Consider the following 21,277-nt stretch of genomic DNA (forward strand, 5'->3'; position numbering starts at 1 on the left):
CAAAGGTATTACAGAAAATAAATCTCAATGCACCCAGGAGGAAAACAAAGAATTAGCAAGTCTGTTAGAAATATATGCATCAAGACTATAACATCGGTTTCAGGGAGAAGATTTAAACAAGAAAGTGGAGATAAAGTAGAGAAAGAAGGAAAAGATTATATTATTGATGATGTTGGTGTAATTGACTGATTAAAGGTTTACATTTTTTTCTAAAATAAATGGAGGAGAGAGTGAAGACATTTCAAAGGATTCTTCATGTTTAAAAAATTAAGATTCAATGTTGGAAACTAGAAAGGCTTTCGCACTCTGTAGGAATTTTTCACATAAATAAATTAGTTATTGTCTAAAATGTAAAAAGAAAACCAAGAGTAAAAAATATCTCGTGTTAAAAGTAAAAATAATAGGGTTATACAAAAAGGTACATGTTCAGCGTGTAGCTCAAAAAAAGAGTGAATTGATCACCAAACACAAACAAGGGGGAGATATACAAAAGTTTTTATCAGGAAGTAAATTTACAACTGGAATACCAAGTAAATTATATCTACCAGAGTATTCTTTCTGTGGTCCAGGAACAAACTTGAATAAAAGATTAGATGAGGCTGACAATCCTAAACCATGGAGCAAACCGATCAAAAGGGTTGATGAAGTGTGCATGAAGCATGATATTGATTATGGGAATAGCACGATGTTGGAAGAAAAACATGAAGCCGAAAGAGAAATGTTGTATAATTTGTCTCTGATACAAAATCCAACCTTGAGAGAAAAAGTTGATAGGTTCATCGTGAAGAAGATGATCAGTGCTAAATTGAAACTTGGGTTTGGAAATTCAAAAAAAAACAAAAACTTATCGGCTCTAATGATATTAAGATTGAGGAGCAATTAGCTGATGAATTACATAAACCAATAATCAAAAGTTTCATCGAAGGAAGGTTTATTCCAAGGAAGTTGATTATATCTAGTCCACTGATTTAATTAAACTCAATAATGATGAGGTACAAGTATGCTTTAACCGTTATTGATTTGAGGAGTAGATATGCGTGGGTTGTTCCTTTGAAAAACAAAACAGGAAATACTCTTATGTTCGCTTTCCAACAGATATTCAATAAAAGCAAGAGAAAACCTAAAAAATTGTGGATTGATGAGGGTACAGAGTTCCACAACAAAACATTTATGAATTTTCTTTCAAATAACATAACATTATACAGGACCTTTAATGAAGGAAAATCAGTTGTTATTGAGAGTTTTAATCGCACTTTAAAAGAGAGACTATATTAAAAAAAATTTCACTCAACTTGGTTCTCAACAATGGTCATCTTTAATTCAGGACATGGGAGATAAGTACAACGACACGATTCATACCTAAACGAAAACTAAGCCATCAGAAACATTTACAAAATTAAAATATGAAAAAGAGATTAATGTCAGAAAGCTTAAGTTCAAATTGGTGATGTAGTAAGAATATACAGGTGGAAATCTCATTTTGAAAAAGGTTATACCAAGCGATGGACAAATGAACTTTTAAAAATTGTTGATGTTGTCAGTACAGTTCCTTGGACTTACAAATTATGTGATTTAAAGGGGGAAGAGATTTTACGTTCATTTTATTAACAGGAATTACTAAAGACAAAGATAAATTGAAATATTTTTGACTCCACCCACACAGGCCACAACCACACAAGCCCCACCCACATTAGCCACATCCACGCAAACCCCACTCACAAAAGCCACATCCACACAAGCCCCACCCACATAAGCCACATCCACGCAAGCCCCACCCACATTAGCCACATCCACGCAAACCCCACTCACAAAAGCCACATCCACACAAGCCCCACCCACATTATCCACATCCATGCAAACCCCACCCATATAAGCCACATCCACATCATTAGTGATGAGTTTATTCGTTCCTACACACATGTTTATTTAATTTAAAAAAATTGCTCCACCCACACAAGCTCCACCCACCCACACAAGCTCCACCCCCTGTGCGCCCCCACCTTTGACCCACCACCCCCCTCATCCTACTCCCCACACACACACATGGGAAGGGGAGAGGGATGAGGGGGGTGGTGGGTCGTTGGGGGAGCACACCTACCCCCCAACCATAACCCTCCCCTTTACATCTTTATTCTTTTCTTGTAATTCAAAATCTGATAATTATAAGGAAAGCATTTATAACTAGAGGGGGAGCACTCGAGACAGTGCAAAACCTCCGCCACCAATACTGCTGGGTCACTCAAGTGAACCTTATATCTTATTCATTAAATATGATGTCAACAGTGCTGACAGTTATAGTTCTTTTCTCCAACATTTTTTTTTGGGGGGGGGGGGGTTGGAAATCACTTAAAACATGGAAAAATGCAAAAAAAAAAATCGATATGTTGAAAAAAAAAGTTGCAAAAATTTTTTTTCTCTAACAATTTTTTTTTTTTTTGGGGGGGGGGTTGGAAATCACTTAAAACATGTAGAAATGCAAAAAATATTTTTTTCCTTTTTTGGGGGGAGGGTAATTTTTGGGGGTTGGAAATCACTTAAAACATGTAAAAATGCAAAAAAAAAAACTCATACTATTTTTTTTGGGGGGGGGGGGGGTTGGAAATCACTTAAAATATGTAGAAATGCAAAAAAAAAAAAAAAAATTTTCTCTAGCAATTTTTTTTTGGGGGGGGGGGCCAAGTCCAAAATTTAATGGCATGATCCTTGGACCATACCTAACCCCCCCCCCCCACGAATTTTGGTCGAAATCCGTCGAGGAGTTTTCCCGTAATACTGTTCACAAACAAACAAATAAAATAAAAACAATGTCACCCGCAGAGTGACCCGTATCTTGCCAAAAGGTGACCACGTGTGACTTCTTTAAAGTTTTTAAAGTTTAAAGAACAGAGCTGCTATCCACCAGGAGTGACTACTTGAGGAATATCTGCCCACGAGAGATTCCGATGAGAATCGTTCTACAGAGTAACCATGAAAAATATGCGTTTGCCTCATAACGTCACCAAATGACGTCATAATGTCTCAAGCTTGACATATCTAGAAAGCACTCATCGAGGTGTTCAATTTGAGGTACTACACGATATGATTCCTAAAACTTGAAAATTTGACCTTGGGGTCAAATATGTTTGACCTCAGGCGCTAACCATGAAGGTCAAGGCCAATCGCCACCAAAAATTAATCAGCTGAGCGCCAGACCATGAATTATATTCCCATGAAGTTTGAAGACTATCCGATCAAAATTACTCAAAAAAATAAGGGTTTTGTCGACTCCCCTGATTTGCGACAAAGTGACCTTGACCTTCAAAATTTTGTGCACTGAAAGGGACCTCTATAGGCCTCTGATATGCAAAGTTACAAAAATTTCCAATGATAACTGTGCTCTGCAGAATTTTTTATACGTCATTACAGACAAACAAACAAACAAAAAAACAAAAACAAAAAAAAAAAACATACAAGCTGACTAACATATCTTGCAAAAACTTCGTTTTGGCAAGATAACAAACAAACAAAAAGGGGTGAAAACAGTAACCTCCATCCATCTTCAAAGATGGCGGAGGTTAATTAAACAAAAGTAATAACATTGAACAAAATCTTTCGCGGCAGTCTGATGGTTTGTTTTGATTTTGAAACTCGATCAACATATTCTGTTCAAAGCAAAGAGTGAAGAACAATTAGGGTATATAAAGATGATTATATTATGATATTAATAAAATAATAAATATAACATTTACCTCCAGAAGATAGTGTCATGTCAGATTCCTCCAGAAGATGAAGTTGTGCATTTGGTTCATCCAGACAGGTGTTTAAACTAAATAAAATAATAATGAGTCGACACACACACACACACACACACACACACACACACACACACACACACACACACACACACACACACACACACACACACACACGGATAATTTCTCACCTTTGACTCGACTCATTCAAGGTTAGAGGACGTGAGAATTTCTTGCCAGCAGAGGAAAATGCCATTCAATTCTTTTCAAAACGAACAAATGTCTTCAAGGAAGTCATTCATTTTTAGCCACTCGTCGTGTAATTCAAATAACTCATTTTCAAGATCAGTTATCAACGATGTTCTTATTGGGGACAACCTGTTAGAAAAAGACATACAATAATGATTGGTTATATAGTGATTTAATTCTGTATAAAACAACAAATAATGAATGGGTTCAAGGATCTCACCTCTCATCTTGTGAAAACAATTGATCTGCAAGGTTGTAGTAATAATCTGAACGCTCCATTTTCGAAATAAAACATACGAAGCAATAAATATCCTCCTGTTGATGACGTAATGGGAGATTTCACAATAGGTTTTTCAGGGTGTGTCCCACATAGGAAATGACCGGAATTTTTTTTGGCTTGGTTCGGGCGAGGCAGCTTGGCTGACTCGACTGACTCATTTTAACATGAAAATGAAACAGCGTGCTTTGAATGATTTTGAGAAAACCTACGTTTAAAAGCTGTTTTTAGCTAAATTTTGTTCTGTTAGTGTTCTGATGATTTAAGATACTAGTACGTGCCCGTACGTGCGTGGCCGTACGTGCAAAAAAAATTAAAAATTAAAAAAAATTTCAAACCGCGTGCCAGAAACAACTACACATGCCGTTCCTTCGCTTTTGCGTGGCCGTACGTGCAAAAAAAAAACAAACTTTCAAACAACACAGGCGGTTCCTTCACTCTCGTAAACGAGACTGCATTGGGGCATTGTGTTTATCTATAAATGCGCATAAGAAATCGAGAAATTATAAGAATACAGTAAGTCATCACTATCCAGAAGTCCATACGTTGTAACCCGTAATGGGGAACGCTCTCTTTCCCCATCGGCCACGCCTACGCAGCAACGTATCGCGTCATTGGTTTGGTAAATAAATGGCTATAACGGGAACCACTTGTCCGATTAATATCAATCCTTGAAAAGGCACATACTCAGGTCCCCAGCAATATACCTGGCAAGTTTCAATTAGATCGGACCAGTGGTTGTCGAGCAACAGCGGACACACACACACACACACACACACACACACACACACACACACACACACACACACACACACACACACACACACACACACACACACACACACACGAGAGACATGGGCACAGAATACTTCATTTTCACAGCACGACTGTGTTCTTAAAAGCACTTCTCCATTTTACAAAACCGAAGGAGGGATAGCCCTTTCTTTCGTGCTTGAAGAGATAAAGTGAATATACTCGATGGAAATTAATGTTATAAGAAAATTAAGTTATTCCCAAAAGAACATGGGCAAATATTCGTTGGTTCACTCTTTTGAGTGGAATAAAAATATGAAAGGGAAGAAGTGCTTTAATCAGTAAGTCTCAATTTTACATTTGCTTTTATGGGAGGGAAGTGGATAGGTGGGGAGAAAAATCATCTCCTATTTTGGGCTTTTGGGGCTTGAGTCAGAAAGTTTTTCCCTTTTCCCCCATTCATTTGAATGCGAGTCCCAGAAACTCCATTTATCATCTACTCACAACGCAGCGTTACGTAATTAGGTCACAATGAAATCGACATGTAATTATTATTCAGCATTTTTATCTGTCAGATGTTTCCAGTCCATCTGTGTCCGACCACATCTCATCAACAACAATCACGTGTTTGTTTTTATGGCAGAGTACAAATCCAAGTTTAAGGGACAATTAATCCTGTTTTATAACCGTGGTCATATTTTCACCCCATGTCTGCACATCTGCATGTTGTGGTTGATGACGATTTCTCTCTCACCTCCAATCTGAGGGAAGGGGGACAGTTACAGTGTCCAGGGTTTAGGGGGAGGAGGGAGGTTGTGGTGTTTGAGGGGGGGGCGTGGCAGCTGCGGTGTGTTGGGGGAGGGAAGGAGGGCAAGTGCAGTGGTCGGGTGAGTGAATGGGGTGATTTGAGGATGGGTGCAGTGGTTGGGAAGGGGGTAGATGGATGCGGTGGTTGGGAGGGCAGTTGCAATGGTTAGGAGAGGGAAGTTGTGGTGCTCAGGAAAAGGTGGATGTAGTGGGTGGGGGAGTGTGTGGGTGCATTGATTGTGGGAGAGGTAAGGGTAGGTGTGGTGGGCGGGTGGGTGGAGCTGCTGGGTGCGGTGTGTATGGGGGGGTTTGGGTGCAGTGTTCTGGAGGGTGGAAGAATGGTTGCAGTGTTCTGGGGGCCGAACAATTGCAGAGGGAAGACGTGGCTAAGCAGTTGCTGGGGGTGGGGGTGGGTGGGGTAGGGCGGTTGCTTTGGTCGGGGGAGTGTGAATGCAGTAGTTCCGGGTGGGTTGCATGGGTCAGGCAAATGCGATGGTTGGCTGGGTGCAGAGGTCTTGCAGGGAGGAGTCTGGGTTCGGGGAAGCGTGATGGTCACACTTGAAAAATACGTATAAACGAATGGGAGGGGAAGGACGGGTGTGAATGCGTTGTTTGGTAAGAAAGAAAGAGAGAGAGAAGGAGGGAGGGCAGGGAGCATGAGAGAGAATGGAAGGGGAGAGAGAAGGGGAGGGTGGGGGCGAGAGATAGCGAGAAGAGAGGGGTCAGGTGAGAGGAGAGGGGGTTCGGGAGAGGGGGACAAACAAAGTGGGGGAGGGTGGGTGTGGAGAGGGATAAAAAACAAAGGGAGTAGTAAAGGTCTGGTCTGAATATGAGCAAAACACTCCAGTGATTGATTTTTTTATGAACACTTTATTTCTTTCATGTTGCAAATAATTAAAATTCAAAACTTTGAATCCAATTTGTATTTTACACTTTCCATTATTTGAACTTTTACATCCTGAAAGTTACTCAGATGATACATTTTGTAAAGTACAAATCTTGGGGAATAACTTCCCCTTGACCTGCCAAAAAGTCTCTTCAATGCTGAAACAAAACAAAGTGTCGCTTCAATTGAAATGGTTTTGCCCCATCACACTTTACAATTGTGTCAAATAAAAAAAAAAAACCATTACCAACACAATTTTGTTGACGTTAAAAAATAATAATAATAAAAAATAAAAAAACACACTTGAACTAAAAAAATATTCTCCAAAAACAGAAGGCATTTCACTCCCGCCACATCACACATTGGATTCCTCGACGTCAAACAATGGATTCTGCAGACGTGAGACCGACCGATCCAGTTGAAGGACGTTCGTCCATTCCAAGCTGCCATTAGTGGTTTCGCTGAAATAGTTTTCCACGTCCTTTTGAAACACATGAGCCTTTGCTGTGACATTTTTTTTGGAACTTCAGAATCCGACTTTCAAGGGGAAAAGATGAAAAGCTTGAAATTATTTTGCACCATCAACACTAACATGTTCAGTTTTTCGTTTTTTATAAAAATATTTCTAGTTATTACAAAAAAGGTCTACCGTTTGACAGAATACAGCTAAAGGCAAAACAAGACAGAATACAGCTCACCAGCAACTCACCATCCTGGTATGTAGAAAGAAAAAGAAGGGGACACAAGGGGGGGGGGGGTTGGAGGACATGAAGAATTAAAATTATCCAAAATTAAGTGAAGGTGGGCAATACAATCGAAATAAAAAACAATTGCAACCAAGAATGCGTATTGAATTTGTAAACAAAACCTGATAAAAGGTCACACAATGGAGTCTCCGTCAACATCAAATCTACCCCAAGAAGGAATCACATCAGTCACCTCCAGCACCACCACAACCTTCAGCTGTTCTCCTTCCCGCCAACCATTTCCACCACCTCCCTCCCCCCCCCCCCGCCAAAAAAAAAAAATTAAAAAAAAATCCTCGGCAATTCGACATCAAGGCTGTGTGAGATGCTCGTCCAGACGCAGGTGTCTGATACACACAGATCCCACAATATCCAGGCGTTGTTCACCGCTTCATCGTCGCAGATTAAAGATGAGTCGATCTGAACCGAAGAAGTCAGACGGCACAAATGGAAAGCTCCAATTCGAAGATCACACAAGTTGCTCGGTTCACGACCAAGCAAATCAGAACCGAACACCCTTCATTGTGCACTCTGTTGCCGTGGGGTGTACGGTGCCCCGAGAAATTGATCGGCGATACGTCCAGCCTCTCGGAGACCGCTGAGCAGCGCGCCGTGCACAGTTGCAGGGTAATTGCGAATAGTGTGCTCTCCTCCGAAAAATAAGCGGTGAATGGGCTGCAGGGAACACGACATGAGGATTAAATGAAGTTCTCTCGATTTTGTTTTGGAAAAATGGAAAATGAAGTACACATGCTTAAAACCATGGACAATTAGGGTTAGTTTACAATTTACCAATTGTGACAACGAACAACTAATAGCCACTGTTATAAACATCTGTTCGCCTTTACCTCAATTCCATCAACTTCCGGAATGGACCTCGACACACGAACTGGCAACGGCTTTTTCAACCGCATTTCCATTGTGAAACTCGTTGTTTTTTTTTAACCCTTGACATCCACTTGATTACCCAAATTTTAACACTGATAACTGGTTGGCTGGGTGCAGAAGCCTTGAAGGGAGAGTCCAGGTTCAGGGAGGGGTGGGGGGGGGGGGTTGGGGAGGGCGAGCGCAGTGGTCACACTTGGAAAATACCACACACAAACGGGAGGGGGAAGCCGGTTCCGGGGAGAGGTAGGACAGGTGTGAATGCGGCGTTCCGGTGGGTGCGGATGAGAGAGAGACAGAAGGGAGGATTGGGGGGGGGGTGAGAGTCAGCATCATCATTCTTCTTCTCCTCTTCCCTTTCGAAGGGTTAAGGTCCAATAGGACCGATCTTCAGCACTGCCTTGACTACGATACTCATCCACTTCCCTCTGTCCCAAGTGAACTCTCTCCAACCACCCCTACTTTGTTGATATCCCTTCTCAACTGCAATCCAACTTTTTTGCTCCGACCTCACTCCCTCGATCTATCCGCTCTTTGCCATTCTCTCTTCCCCCATCCTCATCAAGTGTCCAGCACACTTCAGCCGGCTTCTTACCATTCTCCCAATCAAGCTCATTGGCACACCAATCTGTTCCCTCTGTTCATCCTTCCTCCTCCTAATCCACCCTCTCCACTCCCATAATCCTCTTGAACCTGTTGTTCTCGCAGACCTGCAGTCTCTGTTGTCATCGTCGTCTCTCTGTGAGTGCCACCGTATCCAGACCTTAAAGGTAGGCTGGCATCACAAAGATCACCAAAACTTTCAATTTCCATTTCCTTGATATCTTTCTCTGCCATATATCCATCCACCCTCACCACATTTGCACACACCAGAATCCTCCTCAACAGCTCTACCTGTGATCTACCATCCACCAGGCACTGTTCCCCCCAGATACTCAAACCTATTTCCCCGTCTGATCTGATGTTCATTTATTTTCTCTACTGCCCGACCCACATCCCCTATGTCTTCTTCATTCCACGTTTCCTGAATGGATCCTTCCCAAGTACCGACTGCATCTCCCACAACAACTATATCGCCAGAATACAACATCCTCCCCAGAATACCTTTCTTGTTTACCCTCCTGCTGACCAGCTCAATCACTATGATGAACAAGAATGGGCTGAGAGAGTTTCCCTGCCTCAGACCAACGTTCACAATGAACTCTTCCAACATCCGAGGACCAACCAAAACTCTTCCCTTTGTTCCCTTGGACACTCCTTTCACCAAACTCACTGCTTCCGGCACTCCCATCCATCTCAGTGTCACCATTATCACCATCTCCCTCGTGACAGTGTCATGGGCCTTCTCCAGGTCCACAAACCTCAATGCCATTTCACCTTGCACCTCCAACCCTTTCTCCACCAGCTGTCTCAGCATGAACATCCCATCCTACCCTTTATAAACCCCTATTGTTCTTCTTTTATCCCCATCTCGATACTCTTCTTTATCCTCCTATCCAGAATCCTCTCCAGCAATTTGCCCGGTCCTCCAATCCTCTGGAATCGAACCCTCTCCCCGTCCATGTGTTTCAGACTTGTCTCGCACTCTTCACTTCGCCTTTCTCTTTAATGCTATCCCCACATCCTCCACCGTGATCTCCACCAACTCCACAATACAGAAGTTCCAGCTCACCGTTCCTTCCTCCCCAGTTTAACAGCTCCTCTAAATAGCCCGCCCAAACATTTAATACCATCCCCCTCTGTCACTAGCCTCCCACCACCATCCTTAACCCCCCCCCCCACCCTTCATGTCCTTACTATCCGCATCCCTGTCACGAGCCAATTTATAGATCTTCTTCCTACCATCCTCTTCTAAATTCTTGTATACCCGCCCTTTCATATCATTCCTCGTCTTTTCCACAGCTCTCCTTGCTGCTTTCTTCGTTTGCCCATACATGTGCGGAAATCCTGCGTTCGGTTGCCCCCCGCTATCATTGATCTTCTCTATCCTCTTACGAACCTTCTTTTCATCAATTAGCCTCGCTACTTCCTGCGTCCACCATACTTGATTTCCAACTCTCGACGATGCACCCTTTCCGAATGTCCTTCCACACAAAATTTCTGCAATCCCCCTAAACACCTCAATGTACTTCTTCCACTCTTCTTTTAAACCTTTGATTTTTTTTTTCTTTTTCGCTAAGTTCCTCATACCCGACAGTCATCCTAACCGGTGGTGAAAAAAACCCCCCCAAAAAAACAAGACTCTGCAAATGGAAATTAAATAAAGGTATTTCTTTTAACCTGCTTTTGTTTTGTGCTTTTTGTCACGTTTAATCTCTCGGGAACTACAAACAACAGCAAGCATCAGAAAACAGACACACGGCTTTGCAGCAAGGTTGTTACAGTTCACTGCCTGTTCCACCACAATCACTTCCCATAAAAACTTGCACAGTATTGGTCTCCTCTTCCTCGCACCTCGCTTGTGCAAAGAGAAATATTCATATTTGCGAGCTCAAGATTTCACGTCAATGGGTTAATTTAACCGTGTAATAAAAAGCACAGAAGTACACCTTTCGTATTATTTAAATATTCACGTCCACACCAATTCCCACTGGCAAATCTGGACACATGCAGATGGCTACAAATAATGCAGCGCACCCTCGACTGTAGCAAATGCAACCTGCCCTCCTATAAACGCTTTGTTTACAACAATGCATCCAGTGGAATCGCATTAAGAGGCTCAAATGAGATTCCTGGTTTATTTCACATCTCATGGGTGTCTTTTACTCATTGTAATTAAAGGAACACTAAAACTTTACTCAAACCCAAAGCAGTACCAACCTGAGGGCTTCCGGGGATTGAAGGTGGTGGTGCGATCGGCTGCGCCATCAGGTCATAATCATTGCCATTCGAGCCGGCTGCAACGTAGGAATAGGACCCACGGGCCCAGGGATCAGACCTCCAGCGAGTCACAACCGTCTCCTTTGGCTGTAAAGGAGATGGGAGAATGCAGAGCGCAGAAGTTTGCAGAAAAATTAATCTGCAACTTTCCAGACTGCAGTTACCCACACGAGTTGGCTGCTTCATAAAAGGTGATCCCTTGGGGGCTGCGATTGTACCTGCGGCACCGCGTTGTTGCCGAAGATTCCCTTGAGGACAGTCAGGGCTCGAGCCACAATGACATCATCGCTGACGTTCTCCATGATGCTTGCTGCCTCGCCAGCCACCAGGGCCAACAGGATGGGCACTGTGACGGTTTCAGAAGCAGGGAAAAGGTCAGATGGCAAATACTGGTACCACAAACTGTAGAGGTAGCTCAGGTGCACCAAACACTGCCACGATTATCAAATTTTGTCAATTCTGTTGCGGCAGTGGTGAGATACTGAACTGGCACATCAGAGGTTGCGAATCCAAATCCAGCTAAAAGCAGCGGTGTTCGGTTTTTGGATTCAAAGCATTTTGGGAGAAGAAAAAAAAAAAAAGACAAAACAGCTTCACGCAACTAGAAAAACTGCTAAAAGCTCATTCATCATGTCCAGGGAAGTATGAAGCAGTCTGTCATACCCAATCCGACACCCAAATGCACGACATCAACTGCACAAATGCTATACGAGAGCAGCACTCCCTACACGTCAAAATGGATGGAGGAAGAAAAAAAACAAAAATCCATTCCACGGAAACGTAGACCATATCGTTTGGGGTCATGGCAGTAAAACCGCTTGTAATTAGACACACTTTGGAACGTTTGTTCAGCTATAAAAAAAATTAAAAAATCATTTTGCTCAAGTCGAAATTAAGCCCACAAGTCCACGCGGGAACCATCTCTGTTGAAAGGTGGATTGGAGAAGATAATCTCAGCAAACGACATCAAACATCGATCAACAGAAAACGAGCACAACAGCGGGGAAAATAAAAGGGAGGATTAAAAAAAAAAATTGATCGTATCTCTGAGCAAAGCTGGCAAAATGGAAAGTTAGGCATGATGTCTCGGGCGCATGCTCAACATGACGGATGTAACACCAACATAACGTGAGCACGTGTGTGTGTGTGTGTGTGTGTACACGCGCGCACGTGCACTCATACACACGCACGCAAACGCAGTCACAATGCATGAACATGCAAATGTAGTCGTGTGATGAGTAAACGGGTGGACAGGTGAATATGGGTGAGATGCAATGCTGGCTAAGGAATTCAGAAACAGGGTTAGGATTGAGGAAAGGGGAAGAATCGGGGAAACTGGAAGCAAGTCAGCATAGTGTGGACGAGCCTGTTGGTGAGAGTCCCGTGCAGGCACCTTTGTAGAGATTCCAGAAGAGGAAAAGTTCTCCACGACTCGCTGTGGTACTGCCCACGTGACCAAAGAGGTTCACGCTGGGATCCCAAAACACCCGGTCAAAGCACAATACAACCTGGCACACCCGAGGGGCACGCGCTTCAGCACAAGCACGCCATGATTTCTTTATTTTATTCATTTATTATTTCCAATGGATTTACCACCGAGACATTTCAGCAGCGTCTCAACATGAAGAACAACCGGCAAAAGTGCAGCATGATACTTGCCTTGTTGAGGTTGCCAAAGCCCATCCTCTGAATGGCAGAGGTTTTCCAATCGGGCAGCGGAGGAACAAACTGCACTACAGGTGGCTGCTGCTTGAGTACACCCAGAGGAAGAGTGCACAGCACAGCATCACACTTGTAAAGGAAGCTTTGGCTCGAAGAACGTGTGTGTTGCGCCACAACCTCACAGCCTGACGTCAAAAATCAACAAAACAACAAAAATGAGGTTGGACCAAACTTTGATGGGCAAGGTGGGGGAACACCTGACAAATGGAGGTCACACCTGTTGCCAAGACACGGACTTGTCGCACCGCAGTGTTCAGCTTTATGTCTAAGCCTTCGGCAAGAGCGACTGGTACACAAGAGTATCCATTGCGCACTGTCAGGTGGCTCCCGGAAAACTCAAAATCATCGTCCTGCATACACGGAGACAATGGCTTCTTTGAAGCCCAGCACGACCCCTTCAAAACTACCTGACAAACAAAACACGTCAATTGATCAGATAGGCAGGCTGCAGCCTCTTCCCTCTCTTCATTCACATCTTGATATAATCACAAGTTGGTCAAACACTTGGAATGTCTTTCAATCCTGACAAATCTCACACTCACTATCTCTCCGAAAGGACTGTCTGGCAAATCCTCTTATCCACTTTCTCAACAAACCCTCTCAAAGAAGTTCAATCATTCAAACTCCTGGTCCTCACTATCAGCCATGATCCTTCTTTGGCAAACCACATTTCAAAGTTGAACTCCAAAGCCAGTCGCTGCTGCTCCCCTCTGGGCTGGCTCCGCTGCCTCACATCTTGTTCAGCTTGACACCGTGGAAACCAAGGCCTTTAAGATTATTGGAATCTTCTGCGATGAAGTTGAGTCGATGGGTCTATCACTTCACCATTGCAGACAGGTAGGTCAGGTCAGGTCAGGTATGGGATCATGCACTAGAACAGCGCGTCGCGATGTCCACTTTGCGCCGGTACTCCAGGGGCCTCCGTCTGGCCATCCCCCAGGCAGATACCAGGACCATCCCCATCTCGAGATGCCAGTCAACCTGCTGCAACCACGAGGCACGTGGTTGGCCCATTAGCCTCCTCCAGTCACGAGACTCCCTCGCTGAGAGAATCTGGTGAGCAGGATCAGCGTCAGGAAAATGAGCCACATGTCCATACAGCCGCAACTGACGCTCACAGACTTTGCAGGTAACAAATCTCATCCGATTCCCTCTCAGCAACCGCTCGTAGGACACAAAGTCCGATCAGCGATAGCCAATAATTTTCCGAAGAGACCTGGTACCAAAGGAATTAAGTCTCCATCTCAGATCCTTGGTCAGAGTCCAAGTCTCGCATCCAAAGAGCAAGACTGGAAGCACCAAGGACCTGAAGACTCGGACTTTCGTCCTGCCGCACAGGTACCGGCAGCACCACACCCCATGATCCAGTGAATCCATGACTCCCCAGGTCCGACGCAGACGTCTATTGCCCTCTGACTCGCAGCCAGCAGAGACATGAATATCACTGCCAAGGTAAGTAAATCTCTCCACGACCTCAACATCCTCACCACAAACAGGCACAGACAGGACAGCAGCATCCAAGATGTCATTGAAAGCCTGGATCTTAGTTTTGACCCAGGAAACCCGTAATCCCAGTGGCTCCGACTCCTCATTGAGCTCCTCGAGGGCCCCCAGAAGGACATCCAAAGTCTCCGCAAAGATGACTGCATTGTCTTCAAAATCAATGTCAGAGATCTTGACATTCCCAAATGATGCACTGCAGCTTGATCTCTCTGCATCCTCCACAGAATCCAGTCCGTCCAAGTGCTGAAAAGTGTGGGGGCCGGTACACACCCCTGACGAACTCCAGTAATAACTGGAAATAAGTCAGAGATGGTACCCACACATCTCACAGCACTCTCAGTACCAGAGTAGAGTTCAAACATCAGATCGATCAGTTTTAGTGGCACCCCACGAAGACCAAGAATCCTCCAGAGGGCATCCCGATTCACTGAATCGAACACTTTACAGAGATCAACATAGGCTGCAAGCAGCCCCTGCCGAAACTCTCGTCAGCGTTTGGTGAGGACCGGAAGAGCAAGGATACGGTCAATTGTTGACCTCTTTGATGTAAAGCCTGACTGCTCTGGACGCTGGTGCTCAAGCAGATGGTGGCGAACCCCATCAAGAATTATTCGAGCAAAGACCTTGCCTGGCACTGAGCAGTGTCACCCCTCGGTCGTTGTTGCCGTCTTGACGATCACCCTTGCCTTTCTAGAGAGGGACAAGGCCCCTCTTCCAATCAGTTGGGATGATGCCTGTGTTCCAGGCAGAGCACAGAACTGCATGCAACGACACGAGTGCAGCATTTCCACCAGCCTTGAGAAGTTAAGCATGGATGCCACAGATCCCTGGAGCTTTACCCCATTTCAACTGGTTCACTGCAGCCCGTATTTCCACAAGCCAAGGTGGACCACAGTTGATTGGAGGGTCAGCAACAGGGATTGTAACACCCCTGACGTCGGACTCGACTGCTGGTGGATCAGCCTGGCATAACCGCTAAAAGTAACTGGCCCAGCGGGCCTCCACTTCGGACTCCTCTGTCAAGAGCCTACCACTCTCTGCTCTAACTGCAGTGCACCGAGGGATGGGCTTGGATGAACGCAATGCGCAAATTCCCCTGAAAGCAGGACGAGAATCACCTGTCCACAGGTGATGCTCTACCCCCTCACAGATTCCTCGCACATAGGCCTCCTTGTCCACCCTTAGCGCAGGTACAGTTTTACGCCTCAGCTCCCTGAACAGCTCAGCTCTGCCATTCAGCCTGGCCCTGTGACTCTGGTCAATGGTATCCAGTGTCCCTTGAGACACAAAATTCTTCTTTGCCCTGCGGTGAGTTCCAAGGCATCCACCGGCAACATCAAGGACGGTGGTCTTGAAGGCGCTCCACAACTCTTCAGGACCCTCCAAAGCACCCAGACCCACAAATTTCCACTCAGCCTGTTCGCAAACTCCTCAGCTACTCTCTCATCCTTAAGCTTGCAAACATCCAGCCTAGGCTGGGATGGTACCATTCTCCTGGATTTAAGGTGCAGCTTCAGAGTTGCTACAAGCCGGTGGTCAGTATTGAGGAACTGAGCACTCCGGTGGACCCTGCATTTCTGGATCATCCTCCAGCGACCATCAACGATGACAAGGTCAGTCTCCTTTGCCACACCGTCAGCGTTGGAATACCAAGTCCAGCGATGAGCTTGTGAGCGCTGAAACCATGAACCGGCCACCCTAAGTCCATGACTTCTTGCAAAGTCAAGGAACTTAGTGCTATTCTGGTTCATAGTTCCAGACCCATGGGGACCAACACCACCTCATAACCATCCCTATCAGATCCAGTTGATGCATTGAAATCCCCCAAGACTAGAAGTGTATCTCGGCTGGGGCACTGATCAACCAGACTCGAGCGTGGCGTAGAATGTGTCCTTCACGGTGAGATCACTCGCCTCAGTCGGAGCATAAACAGTGACCAGGGAAATGACACCTCAGGAGTGACGAATCCTTCGTCTCATAATACGCTCGTTGACCGGTGTTACCTCAATTATCATTGGGGTCAGCTTATTGGACACAGCTACAGCAACCCCTTGGGCATGGTAACCATCAAACGACCAGACCAATAGTAGGTGTAACCAATCACAATGATCTCACCGCAATCCGGTCTCCGAACCTCAGAGAGTGCTGCAATACCGATGTCCAAACGCTTGAGCTCTGATGATAAGAGAGAGAGACAGTTGATCATTCTCTCTTAGGGATAGGACATTCCAGGCACCCACCCGAAGGGACCGCCTCAGGTTAACCCAAGAATACTGCCATCTGGTGGATGACACCTCAGCACCACTCCGACACCCTCCCGCAATCTGACCCAGGAATGTTACCCCGTGGTTTCCCTCTTATCGTCAAAGATTGGGGGTCCCGAAGGCTTTGCCCCAATCCTGTCATCCGATGAGTTGCCCTGCGAAGGGAGGCTGCACAGGAGGTACTCCCACGGAGTGGGTTTTCAGATTTTTTTGCATTTTTGTGTTTTGTGGAATGAAGGGTTTTACGGTGGCCGGAGTGCAAATCCTGCCACCAACCTCCAAATAAAAAGTAACCCAACTGCAGAAGGATGTTTGCAGACACAGTTGGGCACTAGATATGGATGGCCGTTGGCTCACAAGGAGCTCCTCCGCCCTCTGACAGGTTTTGTTTTTAATCCTGCTGGGTGTCCATATCAAACACCCTCCTCACCAAAAAGCCTGGTGGGGGAGACGATTTAGTCGCCGACAACCCGACCATGGAACAGGTTAGTACAGGTTTACATGATACCTGTAGCAAGTCACAGATCTAATCTGGCCTGACCTGACGAGGTCTCTATCTTATATTGCCTCCTTTCTGGTATGGCACCCTCTGTTCTTTCTGTGTTTTGACACCCCAGGTTTCTGCAGAGTGCACAAGGTCCACCAACAAACCCCTTCTGATTTGCTCCTTTGACGAAGAGCTTGGTTAAAGCCCGAAACATCAGCCTCCCCCCCCCACCCAAACAGTGATTAGCATATAGTACTTCATACTTTTCCCACACACACACACAAACACAAGCACAGTTTTACAATTTGCTGACACTTATGTCGATATTTTAAACAATGTTCTTGGAATGAATGAAGATTCAGAACAGCTTTCACCTCGTTCGATAAATCCAGTTTTCAAAGGCTCACCTGATCCCAGTGCTTGAGTGAGAGTGTAGAAAGGGGTGTCGCATTGGCAAACTCAAGGTTGGCAAAGTGCCAGTCAAGGATCTGCCGGTCTCGAGACGAGAGGTAAACATCGCTGCAATGTACAAAGTGCATGCACAGTGTACATCCATCGGTGATTCGGATAGGTGTGGGAAATCACCGTAGGCAATGTTAGTGTATTTTATAAACCACCGACTGGAGTATTAGCTTTGTTTGAAGGGTTGGAACCAAAAACGCACAATACTAGAAGGGCACTCTTCGACCGTGTGACGTCGCCAGATATGCCTCCGTCCACATTATTACATCATTTTTCAGGGTGGCCATAAAGTCTGGAAACAGACGAATATTCATTATAAATGGTTTATTGACATGACATTACAATACATATGTTCAATGTGTTGTCCCTCTGAGACCTTCACCGCTCCTTGTTGTTTGGTAGGGGAGATCCAGTGCGGATTGTCTTGCAACCAGTACCGCATGTTTTGCTTGCTCACCTCCACGCTCACATGTGTGAACGCTTGTAAAAGTCCATTTGAACGTTCACATGTATGAACATGGAGGTGAACAAAGAAAACATGCGGTACTGGTTGCAAGACAATCTGCACTGGATCTCCCCTACCAAACAACAAGGAGCGGCAAAGGTCTCATGAGGGACAACACATTGAACATATCATGTATTGTCATGTAATGTCAATAAACCATTTATAATGTATATTCATATATGCTTCCAGACTTTATGACCACCCTGTACAAACTTGCACCAAGTTCGATTTAAATCCCTGAACATATTCAAGATATTAAATAATTTTGGCTGCCAGACCATGCATCCGATCAGGTTGAAATTTCAAACATATTCTCCATGATGACTACATCATAATTGTGAAGTTTCACGTCGATTGATGAAATGGTTCAAGAGAAATAAATATTTTTTAAAGATTATCGTTGAATTCAATATGGCTGCCGGACTGTGAACTATTACTTATTCGTGAACACCCTGGTATCCCCAAGGCTTGGGGAACATGTGGGTGAAGTTTCCCCTGTCTGTGAAGTCTGTCAAGCAGTTCTGGAGAAGGTTTTTAAAGTTGTATTCTTCAAAAAAAAAAAAAAAAAAAAAAAAAAATTATATATATATATATATATATATATATATATATATATATATATATATATACATATACACACACATATATACAAACACACACACACACACACACACACACACACACACACACACACACACACACACACACACACACACACACACACACACACACACATCATAGCTGCCAAACCATGTGACCTATGACATCATAGGTGGAGAACTTTTTGGAGATGATTATTTTTGAAAGCTTTTATGTTAAATAATGCCTCCGGCACCCTTGGTGCGGAGGCATAAAATTTCTTTTTAAAAAAGCTGCTGAACCACATGACCAATGACGTCATCAAACCTCCCCCCCCCCCAATACAATTTAGCCCAAGATGACCGTCAAAAATTTTCATACTGATCGGGTAAAGCGTTCGACATATGTAATCATGACGTCACAACAAAGCCAACTATGACATCATCATCAAAAAAATCACATTCCCCATGGGGAGTACTTCACATGTGACAAGTTTCAATTTCTTCCACGGAGAGGTTTCGGAGATCGAAAAAAGGAAAATAATAATGAAATATTTAAAAAAAAACTTCGAACCTCTAACATGGCTGCCTCACCACGTGACTTATGACATCATAATTATCACTCCAACATTCTACACAAGTCGTCGCACCTATGGTGAAAATTGTGTCACTCAGGTAGGCGGTTGCAGAGAAGACAGAGAAAATGAACACGGATGGAGGACAGACAAGCCGAAAACATAATGTCTCCGGCGGCTTTGTCAGCAGAGGCAGAAAAAAAACACACAAATTAAAATTCATGGAATTCCACACCGAGACAGGTTTTTTTTTTTCCACACCAAAGGAGTACAAGGTATTTTTCTCTTTACAAAACCAGATTGTGTACCTGGGGGGATTTGCTTCCAGCTCTTGAAGTTTCTCCTCCATTTTCAGCTGGGCTTCTACAAGATCATCGTACTCCTGTGGGACATGACGCGTCATCAGGAACACTGCACCAAATGATCACTCAACTTGAAAGTCGCCACCGGCAAGCACCCCAACGCAGCTTTTATTTCAATTAAACAACTCATTGAAAAATATTCACAAATTATTTGTTCTTAATCTTGTTTGTCTCGGTTAACATTTCAAAAGGACAAGAAAAAAAAATAATAATAATATATATATATATATATATATTTGCCCAACCACCACTTTGTGCACTTCAACGTGCTTCATCGTTGCTCGGATCGTTCAGGGTGGTCAAAAAAAAGTGTTAATCCATGAAAAGTGTTATTAAAACTTCAACTTATTTACTTTTTTTAACTCAATAATAATGCAGAATTACACTAATCGATATATGCCAAAACTATGAGAGAAAATGTCATAAATATAAAACATCAGAGTTATGCATGACCCAGGATATGCTCCAAATTCTCACACTGGTGCTGAATGCATATTTGGATGCATCTCACAAGGTTACCAACATCACAAGGATGCGTCCATTGATTGACAATGTATTTGAGATATCCACACAGCTTAAAATAAAAATTAAAAAAGTAAATAAATAAAGAAATAAATAAAAATCGGTGGGGATTAACATCAGGGGAGTGTGGGGACCATTCGACGTCACAACGACCACTGATGATTTCCTCACCAAAGTGCTCTGACAACCACTCTCGACTCGCATCATCTTGCTGGAACCAATGCACATTTTAACAACTCCTCTCTTCTGACCAAGAACAGCCCAGAACTTCTGCAGGACGGACGTCGTGATCAGAATTGACACGGACAGCATTGCCATCATAGTCGTCAAACCATAATCGCTCAAGATTATTCTGTGTTTGCCGATTGCTGACCGTGCCATGCATTTCAAAGAGTGGGTCTTTGAAGCTCTTCATCAGGTTGCTCAATTCCCAAAGAAACATTGTTTTTCGAGTTTGCATGTGCATCGAGTAAGAAACGTCTCGTCTTAAAAACCAGATGTTATGAGAAACCAGAACTCTTGTTTAATTTTGTGGACGAACGATTGTGCCGGCTGAACACGTTTCTCTTTGTCGGAGCTTGTCAGCCTGTGATTAATTTGAATCCTATAGGGGTAAGGTTTCACGTCTTCATGGAGAATCTTCTGCAGAGTGCCCCTTTTCACATCTAATTCCCGACTTTGACAGCATTTCGACTTCTTCGGGCTGGTGGCCTCAGTATCTGGCACGTTCATCAATCTCAGGGATTCTCACCGACTAGAGTTTCGAATGACTGTCGGTCCTGGGATTTTGAATTAAGATTTAGCACAATCCCATCCTTCTTGAACTTCTTTATTCGTTTATGCATTGTTTGCTTGGATGAGACTTCTCTGCAGTCAAAATTGGTTTTGAACTTTGAGTTTCCTTCAATGACTCCGTATGAAAGTAGATTTCCACCGAAAACATCCTCTGTTCTGTGGTCCAGGGCATGCTCCTCTCTCATGTAAAGGTAATAATATTTATGTCTGTTGCTATCTTCACCTTCTCAGCGATCAATACCTGGAACATAAAAACAAGTGAAATCCTTCAATACAGCGCGTGTGGTG

At 44.1% G+C, this 21,277-nt stretch overlaps 1 protein-coding gene across 13 annotated transcripts in view; it reads right to left on the reverse strand.

Annotated features, from left to right (window-relative positions):
- Positions 1 to 6,667: 6,667 nt before the first annotated feature.
- Positions 6,668 to 21,277, reverse strand: part of KDM1A (lysine demethylase 1A) — a 44,571-nt gene continuing 29,961 nt past the window's right edge. For 9 of the 13 annotated variants that reach the window (XM_085860066.1, XM_085860071.1, XM_085860070.1 and 6 more), the window contains 8 exons: positions 19,619 to 19,692; positions 17,598 to 17,709; positions 13,154 to 13,286; positions 12,874 to 13,061; positions 12,581 to 12,722; positions 11,433 to 11,560; positions 11,155 to 11,301; positions 6,668 to 8,124 (listed from right to left, as the gene is read on the reverse strand). In XM_085860066.1, the coding sequence (XP_085716192.1) occupies positions 7,969 to 8,124; positions 11,155 to 11,301; positions 11,433 to 11,560; positions 12,581 to 12,722; positions 12,874 to 13,061; positions 13,154 to 13,286; positions 17,598 to 17,709; positions 19,619 to 19,692 (1,080 nt within the window). In that variant the 3' untranslated portion in view covers positions 6,668 to 7,968. The remainder of the gene's footprint in view (positions 8,125 to 11,154; positions 11,302 to 11,432; positions 11,561 to 12,580; positions 12,723 to 12,873; positions 13,062 to 13,153; positions 13,287 to 17,597; positions 17,710 to 19,618; positions 19,693 to 21,277) is intronic. The other 4 variants (XM_085860073.1, XM_085860068.1, XM_085860067.1 and 1 more) reach the window with 1 other exon arrangement.

Source organism: Eptatretus burgeri, chromosome 16, assembly GCF_056783735.1.
Source record: "Eptatretus burgeri isolate ZD-2024b chromosome 16, Ebu_testis_v1, whole genome shotgun sequence".
NCBI lineage: Eukaryota > Metazoa > Chordata > Myxini > Myxiniformes > Myxinidae > Eptatretus > Eptatretus burgeri.